This window comes from Colias philodice, chromosome 18 (genome assembly GCF_061535455.1).
Source record: "Colias philodice isolate Cphi_HAF_F1 chromosome 18, ilColPhil1 Martin Lab GWU primary, whole genome shotgun sequence".
In the NCBI taxonomy this organism is placed as follows: Eukaryota; Metazoa; Arthropoda; class Insecta; order Lepidoptera; family Pieridae; genus Colias; species Colias philodice.
Window position 1 is genome coordinate 8405569 of NC_143103.1, and position 22825 is coordinate 8428393.

The 22825-nt window shown below is 31.9% G+C and overlaps 4 protein-coding genes and 1 long non-coding RNA gene across 5 annotated transcripts; 3 read left to right on the forward strand and 2 right to left on the reverse strand.

Moving 5' to 3' along the window:
* Nucleotides 1-206: 206 nt before the first annotated feature.
* LOC149480648 (uncharacterized) lies at nt 207-3296 on the forward strand. The gene is made up of 3 exons (XR_016317045.1): nt 207-273; nt 2392-2645; nt 3211-3296. It is a non-coding gene; the product is annotated as an uncharacterized LOC149480648 (long non-coding RNA).
* On the reverse strand, nt 3265-7590 carry LOC149480649 (lopap-like). The gene is made up of 4 exons (XM_089706733.1): nt 7420-7590; nt 6620-6845; nt 6153-6257; nt 3265-3480 (listed from the first exon to the last, which is right to left on the reverse strand). The coding sequence occupies exons 1-4, from the start codon at nt 7528-7530 to the stop codon at nt 3287-3289; spliced, it is 636 nt and encodes a 211-aa protein (XP_089562859.1). The 5' UTR covers nt 7531-7590; the 3' UTR covers nt 3265-3286.
* A 1335-nt stretch (nt 7591-8925) lies between these two features.
* LOC149480650 (insecticyanin-A-like) lies at nt 8926-11070 on the forward strand. Its single transcript, XM_089706732.1, has 4 exons — nt 8926-9073; nt 9553-9784; nt 10187-10288; nt 10580-11070. The coding sequence occupies exons 1-4, from the start codon at nt 8960-8962 to the stop codon at nt 10777-10779; spliced, it is 648 nt and encodes a 215-aa protein (XP_089562858.1). The 5' UTR covers nt 8926-8959; the 3' UTR covers nt 10780-11070.
* On the reverse strand, nt 11062-14389 carry LOC149480651 (lopap-like). Its single transcript, XM_089706734.1, has 4 exons — nt 13969-14389; nt 12447-12654; nt 11895-11993; nt 11062-11294 (listed from the first exon to the last, which is right to left on the reverse strand). Exons 1-4 carry the CDS (start codon nt 14083-14085, stop codon nt 11083-11085), a joined length of 636 nt encoding a protein of 211 aa, XP_089562860.1. The 5' UTR covers nt 14086-14389; the 3' UTR covers nt 11062-11082.
* Nucleotides 14390-14438: 49 nt separating this feature from the next.
* Nucleotides 14439-18257, forward strand: LOC149480652 (uncharacterized). The gene is made up of 4 exons (XM_089706735.1): nt 14439-15076; nt 15648-15855; nt 16207-16305; nt 18021-18257. Exons 1-4 carry the CDS (start codon nt 14972-14974, stop codon nt 18236-18238), a joined length of 630 nt encoding a protein of 209 aa, XP_089562861.1. The 5' UTR covers nt 14439-14971; the 3' UTR covers nt 18239-18257.
* The last annotated feature ends 4568 nt before the right edge of the window (nt 18258-22825 follow it).

Genomic DNA, 22825 nt, shown 5'->3' on the forward strand with positions numbered 1-22825 from the left:
TATTGCTGTAATTCATTTTTACTGACAATCAGTTATCATCTTTTTTTTTAAGCACACTGGATATTAAAGACACACGTAAACAATTTCTTATTTAATTTATCACTAAAATTATAAAGCTGAAGAGTTTGTTTGCTTGTTTGAACGCACAAATCTCAGGACCGACTGGTCCGATTTGAAACATTCCTTCAGTGTTAGAGCCCATTTATACCAACAGTAGCGGAGCAATGCGGGTGAAACCGCGGAGCACAGCTAGTGGTTAATAATATTTAAAAGGTGTTATTATCTCCAAAATATAAAAATCCGAAACAATCAATTAAAATACAATATAAATATTTGTAAACTAGCGGTCCGCCCCGGCTTCGCCCGTGGTACATATTTACGTTTTCTCTACATAAAAACCATCCTCGTACTTCAAGGAATATAATAAAAAAAGAATTATCGAAATCGGTTCAGCCGTTCTCGAGTTATGCGCTTACCAACAAATTTTGCCATTCATTTTTATATACAGGGTGTAATCGTTAAGTGTGCACAGGCGATTATTCCGTAACTATTACAGATATCAAAAAACTTTAAACTGATATCGAAAGTACTTAACCTAATGAGTAAAATGGCCATAATAAATTTTTAAAAATAATACGAGAAATATCTAAAAAATTAACTTTAAACCCTCCCATACATTTAGTATGAGATATGAATATCCCATGTACATGGGTTGATCCAAAAGTAATGATAATCAATTTTAAACAAGGTCATTACAGTTAAAATAATTATGTATTTCTCTAGATAGTCTTCTAACTAGATAATATACTTCGATATTTTTTTTCCTTAACTTATAAAAAAAAAAACTTTGACTTCATCTACAAAAACCCCTCAAAATCGGCCATCACTTCGCTGTCGTCTTAAAATTTCTTGTATCGACGGTGTTTCTTGTGCCGAGGTAAGAGATAGAATTAACTAGGAGATCTTACAAACAGGGTGGGTGTTCAAGCATTTTCAATGCCGATTTTTGATTGGCAGCCATCGCAACTGACGCTTTGTGATCTGGTGCGTTGTCTTGGTGAACCAACATTCAAGACCGAAGTTTGCCATGTCTCTTTTTCTTACTAACCTACCCGCAATCTTTAATTTGGTCTGTGTAGTAAGAGCCCTGTGTAGTAGTGGCTACCTTCTTAAAATATTCCACATTTCTTCAGCGTCCCAAAAAACTATGGCTTTAATCTATCCCACTAATTTTCACTTTGAAAATCTTCACCGTCACTTTGGAAGCTCGCATCCAGGCCATTGATTGTTTCTTGGTTTCAGCATAAACATGGTGAACCCAGGTAACGCCCATGGTCACAAATCGTGACAAAAAATTATCCTGATCTCATTAAAAATTTAGAAATTCACCCTCTAAATGTCGAATCGTTGTTTCTTCTTTTCGTCGGGAAACATTCTGGCTCGCACTGTTCACATTAAAATTAATGTTAATACTTGGAAACGTGGCCTGTAGATATAATTTTTTTGTGATAACTTAGTGATTACATGAGCAAGCATAAAACATTTATTTTATATTTTTATGTGCACAGAAAATACCCAATTATCATTACTTTTGGATCAACCTATACATTTAATATGAAAGATTTTAGCTTTTTTTTTTTTGTTTTTTTGGTTTTCTGCTTTAATTACTTCGCAAATTGGGAGGGAAGTTCATTTAGAAACTGTAAATAGACCTCCTCATTGTATTGCACAATAAGGACGTCACTTCGAAAATCTACTATGAATACAAAATGTATGGGAAATAAATTGTATGGGAGCGTTTAATGTAACATTTTTGGTTATTTCTCGTTTTATTTTTAAAAATTTATTATGGCCATTTTACTCATTAGGTTAAGTACTTTCGATATCAGTTTAAAGTTTTTTGATATCTGCAATAGTTACGGAATAATCGCTTGTGCACACTTAACGATTACACCCTGTATAAGATTACCTACATAATCTAAGTGCTAATTTACCTATATCAGATTGCAACAAATTAAACACTGCACTTAAGAAGTGCATGTTATGTTTGAAATATGTGTATCTTTTGTTGTATCAAAAAAAACATTGAACACATCATTAATACTTACATGTATGTTCCATCACAGATAAAAAAGTGAAACATTATAATATTGTATGCAGTAGGTACATTAATTTTAGGCATTATATTATCATAGTTTTATTACAATTACATATTCATACATAAACGTGCTTTTATTTCCTTTTCAAATTCAGTCATAATTGCCTGTACCAAAACAAACAGAGAATCTTTTCAAGCGTAGCTTGAACAGGTACCAGACCACATTTTAACTTTACATCGCGATCGGCGAGATTGTGGTCAAGCGCTTCCCTAACTACAGTAAAAAAAATCAGTAAAAATAGTAAATCGCAATTCGAGTCAAGAAGTATTTACTTGGAGTTATCCATCTTTTTATTCCCACATAAATACAGTTATATACGAGACATACTACGCTAATGAACGTCTACCTTTAAGTATAGAAGCTGTTTATCTTACATTTTCAATCAAACAGGTACACCCAATCCCGTTTTAATAAGCAACGGAGATTTTAAAAAAATATAGACTACAGGCCCATGTTGAAAAATTTATGGGTCATTTGAACCACCAGGTGACCTATCTAGAACGCTATAAGAGCATAAAATAATAAGATTCAGCACTATGCTGTCCATAAAAATGGTGGTCCACAAAGTCGGAATTTATTTTTATTTTCCGACAATTGCCGGTGTAAATGATTGTCATTTGGTTTTGTACGACATCTGGGTCATACTATTTCAATACTGCTTTTAATCCATTATTCCGCAACGCCGTACAAAAATCATGGAGACAAGGGGAAAAAATCTCTACCTGTACTTTCGAATTCTCATCTGCACTCATTTGGACAGCTTACAAGTGACAGCATAGTGCTGAATCTTATTATTTTATGCTCTTATATCGTTCTAGATAGGTCACCTGGTTCAAATGACCCATAAATTTTTCAACATGGACCTGTAGTTCTAATACTTTAATTAGGTACAGATTGTATGAGGATATTTTTTTTTTATTTCTTATTTAAATATAAAAGAAATCTCTTGTCACAATGTTAATGTTAGTTGTCCAAAACTCCTTGGAAACTTTAACCAATTTTTATGAAAACTTTTATTTTATAATTTATTTAAAAACTATTTTTTCTCCAGATTAATAAGCTTGTGTTTCGGGCAATATTTGTAAGGACAGCTAGTAAAACGATAAATATTTAATTCATTTAATAATTTACCAGAAATTACTAGTAAAGAAATCTGTTTCAAATTTGTTAGTGAATGCGCAAGATTCGTCGCTAAAGTCTTTTAAAACAAATGATTTTCTGTGTTCCGCCAATTCTGAATATTTTGACAAAGAATCTTCCACATTTTTCAGAGTATCCCCTTGAAGGCGCTCCTTGGCACGCGATAGAACCCATGTGAATACTGAAATAACATGAATAAAATATTAATTAATCGTAAAATAACGAACTCAACTCAATAACTATCTTTTATCTAGGTATATTATTTGAACACGAACTTTATACATTTTCTGTTTTAGATGGTTGCCTTGCAGATATTTCTGTTCTGTAATAAGGCCGTCTCTTTAACAATTGATGTATTTTTTTAAATATTGCTTTTCTATTATGGTTTGTACAAAAAAGTATCCTACTAATTAAATTATTATAAATGCGAAAGTTTGTGAGGATGGATGTATGTGTGTATGTTTGTTACTCTTTCACGCAAATACTAATAACCAATTACAATGAAATTTAGCACACATATAGATGGTAGCTTGGATTAACACATAGGGTAGGTTTTATCCCGGAAATCCCACGGGAACGGGAACTATGCGGGTTTATGAAAACGCGGGCAAAGCCGCGGGCGGAAACCTAGTTATAAATAAATAAATAATTTAATCGAAATTCTATACCCAAATAACAATAAAAGCTACAATCTTTGGAATTAGAAATAAATTGGAATTCGATAATAATTGAGTAATTTTAAATTAATTTTTATCGAGCTAATTGCATTTTGTTGTTTCCATAATAATAATATAATATCTGCATCCAAATACTATTACTTAAATAATAATTTACGATAAATATATCGTATAAATACGTTTTTTTTTTATTTCATAAAAATCTAAACAAAATGCATTTTTATGCTTTCAGCACTCTTAGTATAAAGCCTGGAAGGATCGGCGGATACTTATAAGAAAGAAAAATATATTTTCTTCTAAAATATTACAATAATTATCTTCATAGGAAGTATATATTATTGTATTCGAGCATATGTTTAAAGTAAAAAAATAATATAACCTATGATAAATAATTAAACTTGGAAAATGTCAAAAGCATTTTGATAATATTTTTAATTGTCTTATATTAACTACCATGGACCAATACATAATATTATAACTCTTATTACTTTGCTTTTTAAGGATGAATCGAGAGTTGTAATGTTTTTAATAAGCTGTTTCCTGATTTAAATATTGACCATTATTATTATAATTTACTAGCGGTCCGCCCCGGCTTCGCCCGTGGTACATATGAAAAATAGATGTTGGCCGATTCTCAGACTTACCCGATATGCTCAGAAAATTTCATGAGAATCGGTCCACCCGTTTCGGAGGAGTATGCAGACTAACATTGTGACACGAGAATTTTATATATAAGAAGATAATCAATAAGAATAATTAATTCAATATTGAATTTAATTTATTAAACCGTCTTTGATATGATTATTTTTGTAACTTTGTAAACGCTTGTATTATTGTGAATAATTAGTTTTTATTACATAGTGGGAAGATATTATCGTCTAAGAATTAAGATACAGGCTCGGCCTAGTTGAGACGATAATGTCCATAGTTTTAAGTAGGTATTGTTCTTATATAAAATGAATGACATACACAGTGTAATTGAAGGTATGGATAAATAAAGATTTTTATTATTAAAAAAATATACTTAATAACATTTTATGTATTTTGCTATTTTTCAAGAAGTTTCGATTCAGCGCCATCTATGGAATTGGTGCCGTATTACTGAAATTTCTATGTTATCAAATTGGGTGACCTTATCATTTGTGTTGGTTAAAACACTTTTTTAAAGATGTCGTTAGGACTAATATTTTAGTAGGCTCTGATATGAAAAAATACGTGTTGCACTCGAGGACTGCCGCGGACCGCGGTAAAGCTATCGCATAGCACCGCATCGCTATGCCGGTTGGAGTGGGGAGTGAGGTTTTTACTTTTTTCGTTACAGATTTTTTACATACGGTCGCCGCGCTCAAGTCTGAGATAAAAGCTATGCAATAGCTTAATAAATTGCACATCCATTCAAATAAGAAAAATACTTACCCAAGTCTCTAATTAAATTGCCCAAAGCCAATATTTTTTAATATTATTTTCCAAATAGTAATGAATTAAATAATGCAGCTTATTTATTAAAGCAAAATTAGCTATTTTACTACTAACTACTAATCTTGTTTTAAAATATTATTATCTACTAGCTTTCCGCCCAGCTTCGCCCGCGTAGTCAAAGAAAAACCCGCACAGTTCAAAATGTATAAGATTTTGCGCGTAAAACAACATAGGTGTCGATTCGTTAATGTTATAAGCGAATCCGCACGAAATGCTAGTAGTTAATATTAAATACAAATACAATACATAATATATTATAAATTATAATACCATAATATATTATAATATCATGGAAGAGTATAGGATATTTTAATTTCATTTCCCTAGTGTCATGATATCTTACGTTTCATTGAATGGTGGTGATGGAATACCGTTGCCCTCCGTTGCCTTATTCATAAACCAATTTCCGAAAACGTATCAAGCCAATAATATTCAAAATTTCATATGATAATTTTGATATTTTAGGTACTGCCAAAGTAATTGCAGATGATGACTTATTATTAAATTAAAGCCTAAATTATCTTTCTATGAAAGTCTTTGATTGTACCTATTCCTTGTTTTTCACCCTATTGGTAATAAATTTTATTTCCTTGTGGCTGGTACAGATACTAGTATAATACTATACTAGTAGGTATACATACTGTATGTACTGTGTTTATTTTTGGTATACTGTATTGAGACTGTTACTTATACATACCGTAGTGTGTACGAAGTTTCTTCTTCAAAGTTTTGCAGGTATACGCGATGGCGTATGTGTCGTAGTCTGTAGACAGTATGAAGAACGGGAATTGAAGAACTTTATCTGTGAAAAGACATTTATTTTTAAAAGACAAAACATTATTTTGTCCAGTATAAATTTGTTTAAACTTTTTGTGTGTACTAATATATGATTGAGATTGAAGCTCTCTAACTTTTTCGTTTCCTTTGATGATGTAGAGCTACCAATTGAATCAAAACATTACAGTATTCCTATTTTTTGTTACTAAAAACTTATTTAGAACAATATTTAAGCAATAAAGTCATAATTTTGCATAAACAATGTATATTTCGTAATTAGTAGAAACACCATGCACAAGATTTCATTATTTTCTAATATTCGCAACTAAAATACTTGTTAACGACTGCAGAATAACAACAAAATTTTAATGACCAAAATATACAAACCTCCATCCTCATGGCTGACTATAAATTGTGCCCTATTACCAGCATCAAACGTAGGGTCAACCCTTGCGAAATACGACTTCTGTGTTCTGTTCCCTCCGTCCATATCAACATAGGTTTCTCTCAAGGTATAACCAAGGTTGTCTTCTTGAAAGTCCAGGGAGGCACAGTCGTAGATGTTGCGTCCATCACTGGCATAGCTTGCCACGTTGTACCAGAGCCCTGAAAACTTTAGGATAGTATAATTAGATAGGTATTTATGATAAGTGGTAGGAAATTATCGTAAAATACAAAAGAAAGTAGAACTTTGTTCATCTCCAAAAACTACTGGGACTATGTCTTCTTTGTTTTAAATTTACATTACTATAATAAAATGATGTTTTCGTTAAACAATTTATCTACAAAAAAATATAATTGAGCATCTCATTCTCAATTACAATCTGAAAAAATGTTTGTTTATTTTATACACACCGTATTTTCTCCTTAGTAACAAACATGTACCTACAACCAATTAAATCTAATTCAATATCATACTTGACCGGAATAATAATCATTTTAAATCAATTACGATTTACGCTAAAAACAATGAGTAAGTGAATATAAAACAAAAACAAATCTAAATCAAGAATCGATTTACATCAATCAAGACGCAAGCTGAATATAATGAATAATTAACAGCATATAAGTACTTAATTAATGCAACGTAGTGTTGCAATTTACTTTTTACATAAAAAAACTAATAGTGATAAGCACAAAGATATTCCTGTCGCGTCAGAACATTATAAATTTCAAATCAAACTTACTTTTGTATAATCTAGTTTCTCGTGTATTTTCACGTCAGGACATTCCCCTGGTAACGTGAATTCTGCGCCATATACCAAGCTGGTGAGACAAAAACAAATGAAGAGAAACATTTTGAATATGTTGACTGCTCAACTGTACTGAGCCGAGTGACTCGACTCCTACGTGATAATTATCCAATGATGACCCCTGGTGTTATATAAATCGTGGGTTATATTTAGCAAGGGTAATGGCGAATATTCTTGGAAGTGGATTGATGGGAAATCAAGTAATAAAAGACGCAATGGTAATCGTCGTGCGTATGATCTTCTCGAAAATTCTTTGAGTATTTCATGGAATATTGTACATGATGTATGGAAACAAGTTGAGTGATTAAAGATTGATGTTCCTGGAATCCAGATTTATTAAAACATTTTCATACATACGGGAACATCGGATACATTTCAAAATTTATAGCTGTAAACTTTTGCTTTTGGTACCACAAATACTAAACCATTATTTATTTTAAGATTAACATTACATAAGAAAACCTTATTTTTACGTGCTCGTGCATAAGAAAACCATATTCTTAAGTTTTCGGGCTAGACTAGAATGGCTTCTCCCAGCTGAAAATCTAGAAAAAATTGCAATTCTGCTTATTGTAATGAAGTATTGAATCATATTGAAATAACAATGCTTTATATCGACCTCAAAATGCACTATTAACAATAACAATAGTGAACTGACTGTCTTCAACGTAGCCCAAATCAAAAATTGTTGTTGTCATAATTTTTTCGATACCAATACTTGGTATCGAAAAAATTATGTCCAACAGTAAATTATTATTTCTAGTGATGACTTGTGCAGTGAATTTCTGTTTTACCTGTAGGTAAATAAGAACCAGATTCTATCGATAAATGATGCGGCAAAGGATGCCGCAGTATGGCCTTAAATAAACCAAAATTGTCTAAATTATGATCTTTCTAAGCTTTTTAATTTCCTCAAAGCGTCCTTGTTGTTGCTTTTTATTTTGATGTTTATATCGTGGGTTTCTACAGAAATTGTTATCATTACACAGAATTATTTATTTGTTATTGTAATGACTTAATAACAGATTAAGTTTTGAGCTTATAATTCTTTATTTTGCGAAGTTATATATAGAATAGGTACTAGATTTAATTCGATTTCAGAAGATATCTAATACAGAGTAGAATACAGTTATTTTAAAATTAATGTCATGGGAGAAAGTGCAATCAGTATTGCCTTACATCGTGTGTATTGGTGTTTCTGTTGAGGTGATTTTTCGGTGACAGGAAAGAAAAGCTTTACAAATGTACTTCAAGAATAATTTTCAGCCCTATTATAGCCTCTTTATACACTGTATAAATAGTAAAAGCAGTGAATAATTCTTTGAAGTCAAATGTTGATATTCAATACAATAACAAAAGGTTAATTCTCATTAAATTAATTAACGCGTTATTCTTAGAATGAATCGATAACCTTTAGCCCAAGAGAAACTATTGGTATCTCAATGATTCCTACAGTCGGAGCACGGAGTTCGTCATGATTAACATAATAATATTTTGTGTGTTTTTTACTAATGCATATGGATATTTCACTATTCCAGGGAAGTGTCCCGAAAATGTAGCCGTGCAAGATGATTTTAGGTTAGCTGATGTAAGTACTTTGTTTTTTAATGTATTTTCATTTGGTTTAATATCGTCCGGAACATCCAAATATATTTAATTTAAGTTTAAGATGAATTTTCTTACGCTTGAAATGTTACGCCTAATGTAAACAAACAAGTTGTGAATGTTTTATCGAGATCTTAAGTGAAACTCTTCCCAATATATTCACTCACTTCGAAGTTCTGAAGTCTTCACATATTCAAGCTTTTATTATTATTTGTAAAGGGTAATTTTTTAATTAAAGTTTACATTTCAACGTAAACAATGGAGAGAAATCACTGCTTAAATAATGCTCAAGTAGTTCCATATCATGTCAAATAATTTCCTTAGAAAATATGCATATTATGTGCGCATGCATGCGTATTTAGCAGGCGAAACAGATTGTCACTTTTTCAAATCTCTATTGCAAACTTCTTAAAATTTCAGTTATATATTAATTTAAAGTCGTTATTTTGCACATAATTTCAGTTCTACGGCAAATGGTACCAAGCATACCACTACTCCAGTGATGGCCAGAACCTCAATAACTGTTCCACTTTAGAACTGATGACTAGACCTTCAGGGATCTATCTGAATCAGTCCAGAATTGACAGAGGTCTTTTCCATCGGTACAGCGTTGGGAAGATTGAAATACCAACAAGAGTGGAAGATGCAGCTAATTTGGAACTGATTTTCGCTTATAAGAATGCTCCTCGGCGATGTGAGTTTTCTGTTTAATACCTAATGTATAATGTTACTTGCTTCTTGATATAGCAGCATTGCCTGGTCATACGATATTAGGAGATTAATTTCAACACTGTCTTACTGGTCGACTTTCTTTATGAGATAATTTAACGTTTTTGATGGTTCCCATGGTATATTGTAATAGCTTGAGTTCTAAAATTAAAATAATATATTTATGGATATATCTTTACCGTAATTTTAAACTTTAGTTATATTTTCCCAATTCACGCCCTAATTAAAAATTGCTCTTCTCCAAATAAAAAAAATACCTTCAATTATCTTAAGGTCATCTGATAATGATTGACTTGATATATTCATCAATGATCTAGTTCTGGAACGAATTGCTGATTTACTCTATTGTGACGATTTTACTCCACAGTGAAGACGAGGAAGTACCCGTTCAAGGTGTTAGCTACGAATTACAACTACTATGCAACTGTGTATACTTGTCAATACAGTCCACTTATTGACAAACACTTTAGTAAGTAATTCGTTTTTATTGGATTCAAATTCTCTTTTACATTTGTTAATACTTTCTCGATTACCTTATTTTGTATTAATTGGATATTTGATATCCTCTTTTATATTTGTCGTAGTGTTTGAAGTACTTGTCTTTCTAATTTAATCAGTTGTTGGTTGATAAGTTATTGTTAAATTTTAAAGTGCTCTGAATTTTAGCACGACAAAATTAAACGACTTAAATTTTTTAACTAATTAAAATATTTTCGTAAACAGCTCCTAAAAAATAAGCTAACTAATAATATGTTTTCAGTGTACGTGTGGATACTATCCAGAAATCCATCACTAAATGTAGTTTCAAAGGAATTAGCGATGAAACCTCTACAACAGTTCAGTGTGAATAATAGTATTCAAAGGAATATGGTCAAAGAGGATAGAAACAAATGTGTACCGAAATACTATGATGATGTACCACTGGAGCCTATGACTTTCAGATTTCCAGTACCAATATAATATTGTACCAGACAATTGATGGCCAGATCCGAAGAAATAAGGAAGTTGTTGAACGTAAAAGAAAGATGCAACTAAAAATAGCATGGAAACAAAAAATTAAAACAACCTTTTTTAATACAGAAGAATTTAAAAAGAGAACATTAGATGATTTAGATAATACTGTGATACACTTTCTAATGTTTCCAACATCATAATTTTTGCGTAGTCATACAGATAAGGCACGTACACCATTCGAAGTGTTATTTTTAAGTTTGGTTCATCAATAAAACAATAGAATCCAGTACAAAATTATATTACAGTATCTTATTTACATTCCTGCGTTTCTTCTATAGTTTCATTACCACTATTTATATTAACTGCATGTATTTGTGCAGTCCATTGATAACTATAAGCACTGTGGTCTTCTTTTTTTAAGTACACAGTATTGGCATCAGGCAGCAGTTTTAGCTGGTGATGCGCTTGTTCTAGTAGATCATCTGATAATGTTGTACTTCGTGAAAGAATCCAGGCATTAACTGAAAATGTTATAAAACATCTTAATAGGTCTTAATACTGAAGACAGATTTAGCTTATGAGTTATGACTATTGGTAAATATTTTTAATGGTGGTCGCAGATATCGGATCTATTATTATAGAGGGTAGGCAATTTCTTTATTTTATCATGTTTATCAATTTACATTTGAGCAGTTAAGGCTTGAACGTAAAACTGTAGATCCTGGGTTCAATGTCCAAAATTATGTATTTTGCCTGCCAGACAATTTTTTAAATTTTCTGTCTGGCAGGACATAGTTAAAATGCGTCATCCATATACATATAAGCTGTATAAAATGCATAAGGGACTTTTTAGTTCGTCTAGACTCAAGAGTCACTCACAAGTGTTTCGAACTTAATTTGTCTATGTATAGTCCTATTTAAATCAAACTACAAATGAATATTACTACCAAATGTAGTGAAAAAGTGTTGCAACAGGTTTGTTTTTCTTACAACAAATTCACATAAAGAGAACTTGAACACACACACCAAACAAAATTACCACGCTAAATCGACGCTATTTGCATAACTCCCGACTCAGTGTAAAACTTCCTTCAGATCAAATTTGTCTTCAATAAACTTACCATATTTCAATTGTAAATTTCCATTTACTCTGCAGCCGTAAAGCACTGAATAATTCGTATAATCCGTTGATATAACAGACAGGGGCACACCGACCGGGTCTGTAATTATTTACAATTTGTTTTCAGTTCTCTTTTGGACTTTTAACGCACAAATGACAGGCCTTTGCCCGGGGCAAACAGAATGTGTGATTCCTTTTGTATTTTAATGCCGTTGAGTATTGTATGGATTCTGTTTGTTTGTGAACGAACGGTAAAAAAGGGAAGGATTGTCTGGTATGATTTCAAAAACAACGAAACTATGACTCTGTGAGGGGAAAAACTAATGAATTAAATTAACTACAGATTTTTAAGCTCCGTAATTGTTTGTTGTTTGTTTGTTACTCCTTCTCGCAACTGCTGAACCAATTTCCATGAAATTTGGCACATACATAGAACTTGTATTAACACATAGGATAGTTTTTATCCAGAAAATCTCACAGGGAACTTATTTTCCTTTGACTACGCGTTCGAAGCTGCGGGTAAAATTTCAAATAAAACATTCAATCAACATACCTACATTATTCGCTTCTATAGAGAACACGGCTTCATCACCAGACGAGTACGTACTGTTTACATGAAGCACATACTGTATGTCACCTTTGATGTAACCGCTCTGAATCCTCACTCGACGCCCACAAAGCTGGAACACTTTGTAGGCACAGTGACCATCCGTTTCGTACCAGATTGGGAATTTCTCTATCACATACCATTTGCCGAGGAACTGGAATAAAAAAAAATGTTGAAAATAAATAAAGAAAACAATGTTATTTGTAATGAACACAATAAAATAAAATATAGTCCTTAACAAGTTATTTTTCTAAAATACTTTATGTACCTATACTAGCTTCACCTCGCAGCTTTTCTTATCGATTGCACGAAAAAGGTAACCAAGTACTTAATTAACCTCAGTCAATAATATCTCTGTATCCTAATTAAAAACGAATAACCACTTATGAGCAGATTATGAAACAAGTATCCTTCAAAACTGTCGCATTACTAAAATAAAATTTACAAAATTTTAATAAAATTACTAAAAGTGTCAGCTTTATCACGAACTAAAACTACAAATACACATTAAATGTGTAGTAGCAGGCATTAGCAGACTGAAAGAATTTTACATTCCTTATAATAGAGTGCATTTTAAAATTCTTATTAAAATTTACGTTCAAAGAAATAACAGACGTGTCACCTAATGGAGACATATTGCCGTCCGCTGATGCTCGATTTCCTAAAATACTTGCAGTATAAAGAGGAAATATGAAAATATTTCATACATGTGACAGGCAAACGTTTTGAGAATAGATACGTATTTTAATATTTGCCGAATAATCTGATTTTGTGATATGGCTATGATGATTTTACACGCTTTATATTAGCTTCACCTGTATGTTTGTAACCGACTTCTTTGGGCGCGATTTTGACCCACTTTAAACTGCCAGATTTCGTTCAAACTTTGTAGATTTATTTAGGACCGATGACAATACACTAATTTGATAAAATAAATAATAGTTAAAAAAAAATAAAAAATACGCGTTTTATAGAAAACCGAACTAAAAGCGTGTTTTTTAGTTTTTTTTAACTATTATAATTATTTACATGAATATTTATATTTTTATAGTCTGGATATTTGTTGTGTTTCACGCAAAAAAGTATGATTAGATCTGTATCAAAATTTGGTAAGTTATTATCTAAATTATCACATAGGCTTGGTACATCGCAAAAAAGCCGCCGGTTCCAAGTGAAACAAATACTAATCTTAACAATGCAAAACCTATGCTATTTCTAGCATCTCACGAGCGATAAAGCCGCTCTTTGTACATTTATATTATAAGTTTCATCATTTAAATCATCAAGTTATCTCAACCATGTAACAAACTGTATTTCTGTGTATGTACAATAAAGAGAATTCATTCATTCATTCATCTTCCACCATCATACAAACAATGCTGTACAGAAGGAAGATTGTTGTTGAAAAATATTTAAGACTCAGTAGTATATCTACAACAGTTTCACCGGTATTGTTATAAGAACTAACCTTATCAATCTGGAATAACTCCATAGTTTTCACATCCTTGCATTCTCCGAATTGCAATATCTGTCCAACTATCACTTGAAAAACAGTAAACAGCACTATAAAAATTTCCTTGCGCATCGTTCATTGCAACTGGAACGCGTTTAGTACGTGTTTTTAGAGCTGATATAACGGTATCTTCATCTAGATAAATCTCGATATCTTCGATTGACGTGGCTTCTAGAGAGGGTATTGACTTATGATCCTATCCTTTTAATATTTTCTTATCAGTGATGTGAAGTCCCGTATCCCGTTGTAGAGGATAGAATTGTTATAATTTTATTGTGTTCTAGTTTTTTATTAATTATAATTATTGATTTATATGTATTTAATAATTTTTAAATCTTTTTTATTAAGTTCTCATCTCTGATCTTCATGGTTTCATTGACTCGTTTAATTTATACTTAATATGATAAAGCTGAAGAGTTTGTTTGTTTGATCGCGCTAATCTCGAGAACTACGGGTTCGATTTGAAAAATTATTTCAGTGTTAGATAGCTCATTTATTGAGGAAGGCTATAGGCTATATATCATCCAGCTACGACCAACAGGAGCGGAGCCACGGGGGTGAAACGGCGCGGAGCAGCTAGTAATAAATAATAACCCATCTTATTAAATATGTCTTCAAAATAACTAGGAAGAAGCTTGCCGTTAATCCATAATCTTAATACTACTCATATCTTTTTAACCACGCGGAAGAAGTCACGGGCAACAGCTAGTTGATAACATCCAAATAAATTACAAACATCTTTTATAAAAACAGTAAACAAACAAAAAAGACAAACAAACGAACTGACACAAGATAATTAACCAATTATTTTTTAATCTCTTTGACAAGGAAAAGAAGTTTTTGACTGCGGAAATAGCATTTGATTGATTTGAGATAAGTTTATAAAACACCGTTAAATTTGACGCGACTCAGTTGACCAGAAACTTGCGATCGAAGCAGCGATATACAACTAGTTAAGATGTTTCACGTTCTACCGTTTGTGTGTCTGTTTGTTTGTGCGAAGGCTGTGGTACAGAATGCTAGCTGTCCTCTTGTGACCCCTAGGGAGGTGGATTTGAAGGGAGTGAGTGTTTTAATACTTTATTTTATGATTCTACATATACAAATGCAAAGACAATAGATATTTTAATTAGTTTGATAGCAATTATATAACTTTTTCGCAGTTTATTAACTTGATTAATTATGTAAGCTTGAACTCCTTTTTTTAATTAAGGTATATTCATGTTTTGTCTTATTGGATGAGGACTGGTAGGCTTATAACTTTATAACTATATATAACTTTCTTCTATTATTAGTAGTAGTAGTTAGTATATATAATTTTGTATTTCTATTCGTTATTTTAAAAATACCATTACTTCGCGTATCCGGGACTAAATGACAAATAAAATGATAGAAAGAAACCAGTCAAAACATTTGCTTGTTATATTTCATTATCATCTACCATAAGATATTTTAATGTATATGATGAAGAACAGTCAACAATACTTTAATATCAATACACTACAAAATAATAATAATATAGTATCAATATGGATCAAACCAGGTCTATTTAAATCGAATAGTTTTTATAAAATGTTACTTGATTCCTTTAACTAAATACTTTAAAACTAATCTAAATGAATAAAATCCTACAGCTCGACGGTAAATGGTACCTAGCCGCTGTAGCAACAGACCTACAGATCGAAGGCGACTGTGCAATGGTCCTTTTCAACCACAAGACCAACAACACAACAGATGTCTCTATAAGCTGGATTGTGAACAACACAGTCAGTTATTACAACGGTTCTGTTGCTCTCACTGTGGATGATAGCGGTGGTGACTTGCTGTTCGTTACTTATACAGGTATAGAAATACGAAAGAAATTAAATCTTAACTGATAATAATGTTAAATGCGAAAGTAACTCTGCCTGCCCGTCTCTTTTTTTTTGCGCCTCCTATCTCTTTTCATCACGCCTCAACCGATATGACCGACTGAACTGAACCGATATGAATGAAAATTGGTTTATAGAAAAAACAAATCAAAAGTAATGTGTAAACAATCTGTATAATTGTGGAGATTTATTTATTTTAAGAAATAAGCTATAGGTATTAAAATTTATTACTTTAAGCGTATAAATCAGAATAGGTAAAGATATATTTTTTAGTTTAGGTACCAAATGAATGAATTCCTGTATTAAAAAATTTTCATTTCAGATCAGAAATCGGAAAGATACTCTGTATTGGATGTTAACTATGAACATTATGCCGTTATATTTGCGTGTTATAACAACCCATCTGACAACAGCAGCACCTGTAAGTTTCTAACATTTATTTGACTTTCTCTTCACTACATAGTATAAAACAAAATCGCTTTCTTTGTCCCTATGTCCCTTTCTATGCTTAAATCTTTAAAACTATGCAAGGGATTTTGATGCGGTTTTTTTAATAGATAAAGTGATTCAAAAATAAGGTTTTACGAGCAGTATATAATTTATAAGGTTTCATACAAAGTGGACGAAGCCGCAGGCAGTAAGCTAGTCTTCTTATAAATCGCTAATGAGCATAATTTCAATAAGAGATAATATAAGCATGAGCATAATATCTGTGATATCTGTATCTCAGAGAGATACAAGCACAAATAAGTAAAATAACAGCATATTGTTTCTTGCATAGTTTTCATACTTGCATTAACAACAAGGGTGAATACATGGTGAATACCCTTGTTGTTCGATGCACCTACTAAAAACATCTGAAATAAGACAATGTTTTTTTTTAAACTCTGATTTCGTATCAAAAACTTCATTATAAATCACATCAACAGTGAAACTCTTTATATAGTCTTGTTCAAATATTCAGATATGGATCTATAAAGTGTCTAGGATCTGTACTTTCTACATCACTGGTTGCGACCAAAATAAAGAAACAAAAAAGAGACATTTAAAAAATTCGAAAAATACCTATAGCTTGATCAGTTTCTATCCCATTGCAACTTTGTCTCGAATGAATTACTTTTACATTCCAAAAACGTAAAAATTTTATGACAAAAGTTGAGAAAACTCGGAAAAAATTGCGGAAAATTAATGAGCCCGATCCGGAATTGATAATTATTTCCCCCGTGAATACAATGAACGGCCGGGTATCGAACCAGTGACCTTTGGAATTAATTTTCTGCTCGACTGGAGGTCAGGTTCATGCGTCTGAATGCGTGATCTAATCCACATTGTTTATTTATTTGTTCATTCTTTGTTTGTTTCGTAAGATTTTTGCATTGTCACTATAGTATTAAGTAGTAATTATATTGATATTAAAAATATTAAAATAAATAAATATACATAAAAAAAATTTTTGACATTTTTGCTTGTATCTGGCAAGATTTTCGTGTAGTTTTTGAATTAATTGGACATATTATTATTAAAGTAACAATAATTTACTATAACAGGATTTTAAAACGACAAAAAAAAACAGTAATTCATTATGAGTATGAATATGACTTTAATAGGTACTTTGTTATATTTTAACGAAATTTTTACACATATTTTTTGCAAGTTGCAGTTTTTCGTTTGTTCTTATCTTATAAACACTAAAAATATTAAAATAAATGCAATTGTTTCCTCTTTTATGTTTACATTTTGATAAAAATATAGTTATAAATCATGATTCGACAAAAATGCAACTTATGCAGATAGTAATTTTTACATGTTGTTGCCACCACAACCGAAGCATGCAAATCACTCTCTGTCTCTTTCTATCTTACATAACATAGCTTAAGCGAATGCAAGAGATATAATTATATTTTTTAAATTAATTTTTTTAAAGCTATTGCATAGCTTCTATTGCTAAGAGCGCGGGGAGGGGGACCGAATCCAGAAATTGCGTAACGAAAAACCTCATGCTCCCCACTCCGACGGGCGCGGAGGTGTGGCTTGAAGGCATAGCATGCAATATCTTTACCGCGGCAGTCCCCGAGTGCCACACTTCTTTTTTGTTTTACAAAAAAAACTTTTACAAATCTATTTTTCTTTCAACAGACGAACTATGGAAACTCACACGCATGCCGCACGTAAAGAGCGTCGACTCAAACAAAATAGATGGCGCTATAGCCAACTATAGCTTACAAAATACGCCATTTTTATATTTCAATAACACAGAAGACACGTGTAGAATAAACGCGGGAAATCATTTGAATCCTGCGTCTTTGATACTGACGTCATCTGCAGCGATTATACTGTTTAGAAGGTTATATTGAATAAAGTTATAATTGTATGTTAGTGCCATATCACACTAGCGGATTGCGAGCGGTTTCAAAGCGGAGCGGGTGCGCAACGAATACGTTGCGGGCGCGCAACGAACACGCCGCGGTTGCGCAGCGAATTCGTTGCGGACGCGTCATTTTGTATACTCTCGCACAAAAGCCAGCCCTTCCGCCTTGCCTAACTTCCATTCAATATTTCCATCGTTTCTGTAGCACTCAATTTTTTAACCGTACTGTGGAAATGCACTTACTTAACAGTTAACTAAAGATGTAATAACAACTGGAGTTGTTAAAAAAAGGTGCTATAAAATTGAATTACTAGGACTTTTAGAATGTACCATACATTCCAAAAGTATGTAACGACTGACCAGTATAATCTCTCCCATAGCAACGTATGTTATAAAGAGATTTTGTGAACCTAATTATGAGCAAAGTGATAGTGAGTTGCTGGTTGCTTGATAAAATTTTCTATTCACTGCTATTTATCTAATAATAAGATAGCCCTGTTTTAGTTAAGGAGCTTTAACATTTATTTCACTAATGAACTTTCTTAATGAGCAATTAAGTTATCTGATTGCATTTCGACCAAGATTTAATAGATAAAACAATACCCTAAACATTAACATGTTATGAAACTCGTAAAAAATAATGATCTCATAATTATTATACTATCACAAGTTATAAGTAACAACCAGCACGGATTCCATTTTGTTAATGAGTGTACATGACTGCGACGTAAACGTTGCGCATCTGCCACGCGTCCGCAACGAATTCGCTGCGCAACCGCAACGTATTCGTTGCGCACCCGCTCCGCTTTGAAACCGCTCGCAATCCGCTAGTGTGATATGTCACGTAATGTTAGGGAGATTGGGTGAAAGTTTTTAAATAAGGTACGAGTGTTTGGTTATTACTTATTGATAAAAAAAATTGGTAAGGTTATAAGTTATAACTTTATAAGAGTATATAATAAGTAATATTTTACTTTGTAATAACCTTTTAATTTGCATTGTCTGTTGATTATTTTTCTTTTAAAATAAAATAATGTACCTAGATTATGTAGATAATTATATATAGATAATTTTAAAAATATGTCTCAACTCTCAACCTTTAATTGAGGATGACAGTAGGAATAATCAATTATAACGTCTTGAGTTAGTAAAATATTATATTTATTACAGTTAGTTACCTCGATTGTCTCCTAGCCTAAAATGTTTTGTTTTAATTAGTCATTAAAATAAATATTTAAGTCTTTGAATAATGTGTTATACAAATGTTAAATATTTAAATAATACAGTATAATTTAATTAAATCGATTAGTTCAAGTTAGGGGAAAAGCTAACTTATAATTTTTGAAGTGAAACTTCTTTATCGGGGTTGGAAAAAAATTTAGTGTAACATTTTTTCGTTACGCGTGACATTTTTCCGACGCGCCATCTTTTTCTTATCCCTACCACGCGTGATTCGACGTATTTCTGTAAAGTTGCATATAGTAAATTATTTTTTGAAAAATTAGGTCATAAAGAAGTTTCACTTCTTACGTGTGTACATTAGTACACGCACACATTGTTTTTATGATTGATTGTGAATTGATATACCTAAGTAATATTGAAACGTGAGTAATGTAATGCTTCTCAGGGTTATAAGTATATGAATAATATTTAATTGTATTGTAAAACTACTTAAAGATTTAAATAAAGAAGCAACTTAAACTAGTTATTTTTATTTATTCTTCTTTGACAATCCAGTTTACAAAATTAGCACAGTTTTACAATCACTCAACACGTAAGTTTCATTCGGACCAGTAACCAATTAGCAATCAATTCATAACTTCACTACATAGTATAAAACAAAGTCGCTTTCTCTGTCCCTATGTCCCTATGTATCTTTAAAACTACGCAACGGATTTTGATGCGGTTTTTTTAATAGACAGAGTGATTCAAGAGGAAGGTTTTAGTATATAATTTATTATGTTTTAGACAAAGCGGGCGAAGCCGCGGGCGGAAAGCTAGTTTAATAGAAATAGAAGAACATAAATTCAATAAATAATAACTCCAATTATTTACTCTTCTGTCAGAGCATTAATGACCTCAAAGTATCAGCAAGCGCCTTATTCGTAGAACAACCAATACAGATTTACCGTAGGAACGTACTTTACATGATCATTGACTTTTATTGCTGTTTTTACACTTGCTCTACAACACGCCTTACAACTATAACAAAGTCATTAGCCTACAAACCCTTACTCTTATTCCCTGGTATTAAGGTTGAGTTTAGCCTGTAGCCGTTTTATTGGGTGGTATATAAGTATGTGCTTGCTAAAGGAGTTGATTACGATAATGCCCGCAGGTGGATAGAAGTTGGCTGTTTCTTGACTGGTTTGTTGCTTGTTTCTGAATAGTTATAGCGATTTGGAAAACTATTTTGTAAGTACACGGGGCGTTTGTTCGCTGTTTATTTAATGGTACTTTTATGGCACAGGGTAGGGGGTATTTGGAGCGATGCATTTTGTAAAGTGGATAATTCGTGTAGATTTTAGAGAAAGCGTAGGTAAATTTAATTTGGTGATGCAGTTTCTAAGAATGCTATTGGAATTCATTGAAAGGTTCATTTGCGATGGTTCAATCCGTCCCAGGTTAAAAAAGCGTGTGTGCCGAGCACAGGTGTCACAAGGGAAACTTTTTTGGCAAGATACAAAGATACCAAAATCAACATCTTTATCTGTGACGTGATGTTATTGACATGACGTGACCTTGAAATTTTACTCTCACTCTCAATGCGCCTAAAGAAGTTTGACTTCAATGAGAGAGCATTAAATGTCGTGAACTACGAGACGCATTTTTAAACTTTTAAAAGGATTAGCATTTATGACTGAACACTTATGTATTCGTGAAAATTGGTAAATTGAACAGAAATGTGCATAAAAGGACACGAGTCTTCAGTTGACGTCCAACTAGCTCTGACCCATAAAGAATACGTATACTCATACAACATATGGATCTTCTTATACTGGTGACACGAAGCGTAGGTATCGAATATATTTAAATTCACTTTACTAATCCCTGAACTAGATGAAACGTCCGCTCGCGTTGAAAATGCATTTCCTAATGAAAAAATCCCTTTACCAGCTCATTCTTTGAGTCTCGTCTGTACGTACATCTGTCAATTTAACTAATATACATTGTATATTCCATAGGTTTTGTGCCAGTAGTGCTTTGAGACTATATGCTTTCATTTGATAGACTTAACGGATTTAAAACGTGATTTTTTATTGTAATACTAGCTGTGACCCGCGGTTTTATCCGCATTGATATGCTGCTATTGGTCTTAGTGGGATGTAAATATAATAAAGTATAGTCCTCGATAAATGGACTACTTAACAGTGAAATAATTTTTGAATTCGGATCCGTGGTTCCTGAGATAGCGCGTTCAAACAAACGAATGAACTCTTTAGCTTTTTATTATTATTAGTATAGATAGTATTTATCAGGTTGATAAATAATGAGCCGTATTTGTGTATAAATTAATTTCCTTATTCTGATTACTGAGTTGCCACCAAAATTAATTATTTAATTATTTGATAATTTTTGAATCGACATTTATTTAGTTTTAAAACTCATTTAACGTTATATTATAAACAGCTAACTATTATCTATTAATCAAATAATATATTATCCTCTATACGATGTGTCATTTTTTCAGCTTTTACCAAATTCACTCAAACATTTCCCCAGAAAAAATTAATGTTACAGTACATTGCGTGTTTTGTAAGAAAAATCACGGACATAGTGGACTAATGACAGGAAATGGAAGCAAATAAAGCTAATGATGGCCATTTAGAACAAAGGGCGAATGGTAATGAATACATTTGGGTTTTGTCGTCGCTATTAATTATGTTAGTTGTAATAACATCACCATTATTTCATGTATAAAAAGATAGTTATTTTTAATATATTATGGTTTCTTTTATAGTTTTATTCCATAGAAATAAGAAAAATTTAGTAGTTTTCCTGTACTGAATTTGAAGACGGGAATCAAACTTGACGTAGGGAAAAAACTTATTAAACATCAATCAAAAAAAAAACTTTTTTACTAATTAGTAATTACTTTAAAAATATTATATAAATTATTATTATCCTATTTTCATGAGTGAAGACCATGTGAAAAGCAAATTTTAAAACTAAGCGACTATCAGCTACCATACCAATAAATAATTTAGCATCCAAAGTCATAAATTTTCTATTCAATAAACTATAAAACAAAATTGACACTAAAATAGACATGTCCCTCAGCATCTGGTTAATTCAACACTAAACGATGCGATAGTTCATAGTTCCCAACATTTATTATGATAAAAGTTCAGAATTCAGCGCAGTGGCTATGAAAATTTATCAGAATGTTAGCAGGGTAAAAAATAACTGCTCTGGGATTCATATAAAAGTTGTCAGCTCACGTAAGGTTATTAATTTGGAATATAAAGTACCTACAGCATGACGCTTTTCATTACGAATTTAGAAACTTCATGAAGGCTTTTGCACGCCTCATAAGCGAAGCGTTGAGGTGGGTACTACTGTCACTTCGCGC